This window comes from Camelina sativa, chromosome 16 (genome assembly GCF_000633955.1).
Source record: "Camelina sativa cultivar DH55 chromosome 16, Cs, whole genome shotgun sequence".
Classification (NCBI taxonomy): Eukaryota; Viridiplantae; Streptophyta; class Magnoliopsida; order Brassicales; family Brassicaceae; genus Camelina; species Camelina sativa.
In genome coordinates this window covers 20,185,454-20,192,676 of record NC_025700.1, presented here as the reverse complement: position 1 = coordinate 20,192,676, position 7,223 = coordinate 20,185,454, and the positions used below count along the sequence as shown (strand labels likewise).

Genomic DNA, 7,223 nt, shown 5'->3' with positions numbered 1-7,223 from the left:
CTTCTTCTTTTTTAAAGTGAACAATATATATAGCCAAGATTTCAAAGTAACTGCTCGGTTCGTAAAAAAAGCATGCTCGCATTTGCTCACCAAAACAAAAGTAAATACGCAAATCCTGACAACTTGCATACTTCATCTCCAAGGATTAGTATATATAGGTAAGGGTTTATCTTGAAATTGGTTGTGTATTAATTGGCCAGTCGATACCGGTATCGAAGATTTGATCAAATCTAGCTCTTAGAATGCAGAAGTCAAATCTTACTCTCGTGACCTGCTTATGAATATGCATGAGAATTCGTCAACGACTCGCAAGGCAAAGTGGAATATTCACTAGTAATTTTTTTTTTTAACGACTCACTTGTAAAATTTTATTTTACTAATTTTGATAGAATATACGGTTTCAAATATAGAAAATTTATAAGTACATCTAACAAACAAATTAGCTACCATTGTTATTATAATATACATCATATTCATCTCTAATGTTCGGGCATGAATTATCCTTCCCCGAGTGGATTTACATTTTAGAGTTTAGAGTTTAGACTCTTGATCTTCAGCAAACGAAAATGGTCCACTTAGAGATATATATCAATTAGGATATGAGAAATGGCACTGTTCAGTTTTAGGCCAAAGATGCAATCCGCGGTTCAATCAACTATTTAGAATGGAATTTGGGTGGTATGATTTGAAAAGTGCTGTCAAGAGTTTAAGTATGTGTTTTGCCCCAAAAAAAAAGAGTATGTGTATGTGGGTCGTACGTCTATTACAAACATATTGACCACAAATATTGATATACGCAATTTAAAAGGCCGCCAACCATCAAAGAAATAAAATTTAAAAGCATTTAATATAGAGAAATACCAAATGCGCTTAATTATCATTATCAAATGCAAATTGCGCCGCTAATTCACGCGGTTCCACGTGATCAAAGACACTAGAGTGGGTCTGCTTGCTTCGGCTCTAACGAGGATACAAGGTATATGAACGAATGAGTAAATCTTTACTGATTTTAATTTTAAACTCCTAGATAGCGTATAACCAGTTGCGTACTAGTATAATATATTTAGGGGTGGTATTATTGGATTCTAATTTATGAAGATTTTTGAAGAGTTCAATAAAATCATTACAAGTGAATAAGTAAAAAATTGTTAAAAATTGCTAGAGAGTTTTGTTGATTAGTTTTCTAAAATCTTGTAAAGTCCTCCAAACAATCTATGTATTCTTGTGATATTTTCCATGACTTTATTTTGTAAAAAAAGTATCTAAAATCATGAACCAATAAAATAATTGAACTCATTAACAATCATAGATTCTATTGTTTTAATTGAATAACATAAAACTTTTAATGACTTTATAAAATTTTAAATTCAATAACCCAAATTTATTAAGATTTTAAATGACTTTTTACAAATCACAAACTAATAACACTAAACTTTAACATAGTTTAACAAAATTTTGATCTAATAACAATAGATTCTACATAACATTTCAAATCTTTAAAACTCTATTCAAATCTCAAACTAATAACCCACTTAATTAAGAGGTATAATTAATAGTAGCTAGTTTAAGATAAACCACTAACGGTTTTACTCTAACTATTGTCATGTTTATTTATGTGTATCTTATATAATTGATGAATACATAGCTACAATTTTTGTTTTTGTTTATTTGTTTTTGAGCTACAATAATTTTGTTTTTGTAAAAAGAGCAAAATAACCTTTATATCCTTTATATTTATACATTTTCTAAATTGTTGAAAATATTAACGTGAAAGCTAAGTTTTTCTGCTTCGATTTGAGTGAGCAAAAAAATTTCTAAATACAGAAAAAATACATTATATTCATGTATTAGTTTGGGTAAAGATAGAAGATAATGACTCGTGACCTAGACCTAGACTAGGGATCGCTGTCCATCAAAACTCCCTTAAACACAGCACGTATTTTTCTTACAGTTCATACATTACGTGTTAGCTTTTACGATTCCCCTCGTTAGTACATTTATGAGTTTAGTTTCAATTTTAAGCTGAAAAATATATGGAAAAAAACTAAAAATTAGTTAACATATTTTATAGCAAAAATATCAAACAAATTTTTTTACGTGAAGCAAAAAAGAATTATAGGTTGACAAAAAAAAAAATTATAGAACCAGACCTATCATAAGAATATAAGATAGATGCAATATACACACCAAAAGATGATAAATGCAATAAATCATGCCACATAGCTTATATAAATTCAACATTAATGCCACGTAGTCCTGATTAGACGAATAAAACAAAAACATTTTACAGATAACTTACCGCACGTAGGCGTCGTTGAAAAAGTTATGTCATTTGAAGGTCTAATCGCCGTGATTAAGCGGTAAGCTTCAACGATGAGACCGTCCGTGACGATAAAATGTCAAAGCAATGTGACGTTAGTCTTTCCTTTTTTTCTCAGACTTCTTTTTTTTCTTTTCCTTTCTCAAACTTTTTTTTTTTTTTGGTTTTCTCAAACTTCCCTTTAATGTATGGTTTCATATAATTTCATCACAAAACAATAAAAACCGAATTGAAATGGGAAAGAAAAGATAAACAAACGGTGCAGAGGGTTTCACGGGGGAGGGACGAGTGGAGTAAAACTCCCTGTTCTAACACGTGGCACTATAATTACCATTGATAAAAACTAACACTAAATGAGTGAAAATGGGAATTATTTAGTTTGCAGAAAGAAAAAGAAAAAAACAGTATTGTAGCAATTTATTTTGTTTTGATTAACACAACAGAAAATATCAATATTTACTTAACGAAGACGAATCATTAATTTAATTTCGATACGAGTATACTAGTATAAGACATATTTATAATTTTACGCCTTCATGTATACTGTCTTGAATCCTAAAACTGTTGTGACTAGATATATAATTACGACAGTTCCATATATAGAAAGGAAAAAACGCGTCATTTAGTTTTCATCATCTTAATTACACGTCTTTAGATTGTGTAAGAGATTATGAATATACCGATGAATAATGTAGAGAGAACAAGCATAAATATGAATGGAACGGAATGATTACTCTAAGAAAAATTACTTAAAATAATGTCACCTATCTATTTATCCATATTCTTTTTCTCTCTTTCTTTTAATCAATATAGTGAGTGATATTTATGTGATGGGGATTCGCTCAAACTGGAAGATAACTGTAGTGAAGTGCCCAAAGCAAAAGATCTTCATGGGACTCTCTATGTCTTAAAACCTTTTCTCTCTCTCTCTCTCTCTCTCTCTCTTAAACCACAGAGTAAATTCAGCAAACTTCCACTTTCAGAGATCAAAATCGTGTTGCCTTAAATGTTGAAGAGAGACTAACTCCATGGCGGCGTTTGCAGTTTCTTAATCTCTGCTCATCATTTACCATCACTCTCTCACAGCAAAGAAAAGGAAATCAAATCAAGATTTACCCTGTTCTTTGATATCTCTTTGTGGTGTGTTGTGTGTGTGATGTGGATTATCACAAGGGAGAGAAATGGCAGGGTTCTTCTATCTAGGAGGGAGAGACAACAACAACAACAACAACAACAACAACAACAACAAGCAAGATCATCACCAAGTAGACAAGGATCATCATCATCAAGACAAGAGCAATTATCTTTATCTTTACAAAGACGAGATCTATAACAACAACAAGGGTTTCGAGATTTGGCCTCCGCAATACTTCCAACAACAAGAACAACCACAACAACAACAACAACATGCCTCAGCTCCTGCAAACTTCTACTCCTTTGGAATGGTTCCTAGCGGAAGCAGCAGCAACAACAACAATAACCGGAGCCGGAGTTTATACTTCAACGTAGTCTCCGATCATGAGCCGGGAGGGTTCACGGTGACGAGACAAGGAGGTATGAATTGTCAAGATTGTGGGAATCAAGCTAAGAAAGATTGTCCTCATATGAGATGTAGAACTTGTTGTAAAAGCCGAGGCTTTCACTGTCAAACTCACGTTAAGAGCACTTGGGTTCCTGCTGCTAAACGCCAAGAGCGTCTAGCCCAACTCGATTCCTTGCAGCACCACTCAACCTCCAGCCGTGAAACGCAAAACACTAAACGCCTTCGAGAAGCTAGTGGTGGTGATAATAGTGATGGTAAAGACCATAGTGGTGGTGGCGGATCGGCTCTTGCTACTACCCGTGTGGTGAATGCTAATTCTAATTCAGGTAAATTTAGATCATGGTGTGTGTTTTTGGAATTGATGATACTGAATTAGCTTTGAAGATTGATTGAATTTTCATGAAAAAGTGTCAAATTTTTAATTATGAATGTTTGTGGAGAAGTACAACATCATTTGCGTGTGAATGAGGATGTCCGCCGGATATTGCTGCTTTATTTATACAAGTTACTGTTCCTTAGTAAACCTGACGACATATATAAAAGAGTTTATTCAAGATCGATTTCATGTTAATACGATGCAATAAATACTTAAAAAGATTCGATTTTAATAATCAAGAACAAGTTATTAAGAGAGGCTAAAGAACAAATCTTATGTTTATTTTTTGGTATTCTTATAATAATTATTAATAAAATTTAGGGTTGGAGGTGAGCCAACACTTGCCACCGGAGGTTAACTCACCAGCGGTTTTCCGGTGCGTTCGAGTGAGTTCAATAGAAGAGGATGAAGATGATCAAGAATATGCTTATCAAACGGCTGTAAACATTGGAGGACATGTCTTCAAAGGCATTCTCTATGACCAAGGACCAGATCAAGATCATCACCATCACCTTAACCTCCTTGCTTCCACTGCAACTACCACCAATGTGGAAGAGACCGCCACGAAAGCTGTCGCAGGTAACAATAATAACGGATTAATGCTTGATCCTTCTTCGCTTTACCCGGCTCAACTCAACTCCTTCATCGCCGGTACGCCATTCTTCACACCTCCAAGGTCTTGAGATTCGGATCAGTTATTAATTATTGTTATATCTTTAAACGTTATAATAATGAGACTTTCTTTTTAATCGTTGTTTTTGTATTCGTCTTTGTCTTTTGAAATTTCGTGCAATCTGATAAAACACCCTTAGCTAGCTAGGTTGTTACTTGGTGGTGATTAACATGCATATTGTACGTACGTTTTAAAAAAAAGATCCATGAGGGTTAAATTAATGTTCTAGTTTCAAAATTTGATCTTTTGCTATATTGTTTGGTAACTTATTGCACTTTCTCAGGTTTCTCATTTGGTTATCAATCTTAATCTTTAGTTCAACAAATTTGGTTTGAGTATTATAATATTTCTTAATAATTAATCCTTTTTTTGGCCTACGACATATATTTAGTACCTTTTCAAGGTCAAATCAAAAATCCTTTATTTTAAAAAAACAATTAATACAAATATTTTTGGGTTTGATATTGATTTAGCTTTCTGGTTGGTGTTGAGCTCCAAGCTGCTTTTTTCCCCGTTTATCCGTTTGCTTGCCGGATCTTAAAACATGACTTAACTAGGTTTCGTGTTCCATCGATCAAAGATTTGAAAAATATATATACTATATGTTCAGCAATTTTTCATGTAACTTTATATATAATACCCAATTGAATTTCTCCAGAGTAAAAGTATTAATTAAAAGTAATTCTCAATTACATCTCTGAGTTGATGGAAAAACTTTAGTTAAAATAATGGTCCTGAGAGGCATTGAATCACGCGTATATGCATAAACTTTAATATAGGTTGGTTATATCTTCTCTGGTTTGAGTTTCCTAGTGTTGCTGAACATATAGTTAAAATAATGGTCCCGAGAGCTTTAAGCCTCGTCGGTCTGTTTTTCCGAAGGTAAAATTTCGTCGGTTTAGTTTCCGAAAGTTAAAGATCTGCTGGCTTTTCATGTATTCCACCTTTATTTTTCTTTNTTACCCGGCTCAACTCAACTCCTTCATCGCCGGTACGCCATTCTTCACACCTCCAAGGTCTTGAGATTCGGATCAGTTATTAATTATTGTTAATCTATTTAAACGTTATAATAATGAGACTTTCTTTTTTGTCGTTGTTTTTTTGTATTCGTCTTTGTCTTTTTGAATTTTCGTGCAATCTGATAAAACACCCTTAGCTAGGTTGTTACTTGGTGGTGATTAACATGCACATTGTACGTACGTTTAAAAAAAAGATCCATGAGGTTTATATTAATGTTCAAGTTTCAAAATATGATCTTTTTCTATATTGTTTGGTAACTTATTGCACTTCCTCAGTTTTCTCATGTGGTTTATTCGATCTATAGTTCAACAAATTTGGTTTAGTTTGAGTATTATAATATCACTTAATAATTCATCCTTTTTTTTTATTATTGGTCTACGACATATATTTAGTACCTTTTCAAGGTCAAATCAAAATTCCTTTAGTTTTAAAAAACAATTAATAAAAATATTTTTGGGTTTGATTTTGATTTAGCTTTCTGGTTGGTGTTGAGCTCCAAGCTGCTTTTTCCCCCTTTATCCGTTTGCTTGCCGGATCTTAAAAACATGACTTAACTAGGTTTCGTGTTCCATCGATCAAAGATTTGAAAAAAACATATATAGTTAAGCAGCTTTTATAATACCCAATTGAATATCTCCAGAGTGAAAGTATTAATTATAAGTAATACTCAGTTGAAATATATAACCAATTACATCTCTGAAATGATAGAAAAACTTTAGTTAAAATAATGGTCATGGGAGGCATTAAATCACACACACACACATATATATATATATATATATGCATTATAATATAGTTTGGTTATATCTTCTATGATTTGAGTTTCCTAGTGTTGAAGCCAAAAAAATTAATTACATAGATATCTTCAAATAGGACCCTTTACTCTTTTCTGGTTTTTACTTAGATAATATCGTGCCATTCTATCTAGATGCAACCCCTATCTACGATATTAGGAGGTTAAGGCTAATTATTTGGAGAACGTCAAATTGTGAGTAACATGTGAAATATCGGCGTAGAGATGTGTAAACGGATGATAATACAGGTCATTTATATCAAACTACTTCCCTGCAGAACTTTCATATTTTTAGCTATTGGAGTTTTACTTGCATGGATGTGACTATCATTCGTCTATAGTTAATTCCCATTTAATTTTTTTTACTTACAATTAATTTGAAGTATAAATAGTAAATACTGGTCGATGCTAGTGTGTATTCAACTGACTGCTTGAGACTTATAGTATGACTAAAATCGATTTCTGTTATTCTTATGAAATGATATATATAATAATTTG

At 32.6% G+C, this 7,223-nt stretch overlaps 1 protein-coding gene across 1 annotated transcript; it reads left to right on the top strand.

The window, feature by feature from the left end:
• LOC104751425 (protein SHI RELATED SEQUENCE 5) lies at positions 3,090–5,134 on the top strand. Its single transcript, XM_010473363.2, has 2 exons — positions 3,090–4,189; positions 4,561–5,134. Exons 1-2 carry the CDS (start codon positions 3,502–3,504, stop codon positions 4,920–4,922), a joined length of 1,050 nt encoding a protein of 349 aa, XP_010471665.1. The 5' UTR covers positions 3,090–3,501; the 3' UTR covers positions 4,923–5,134.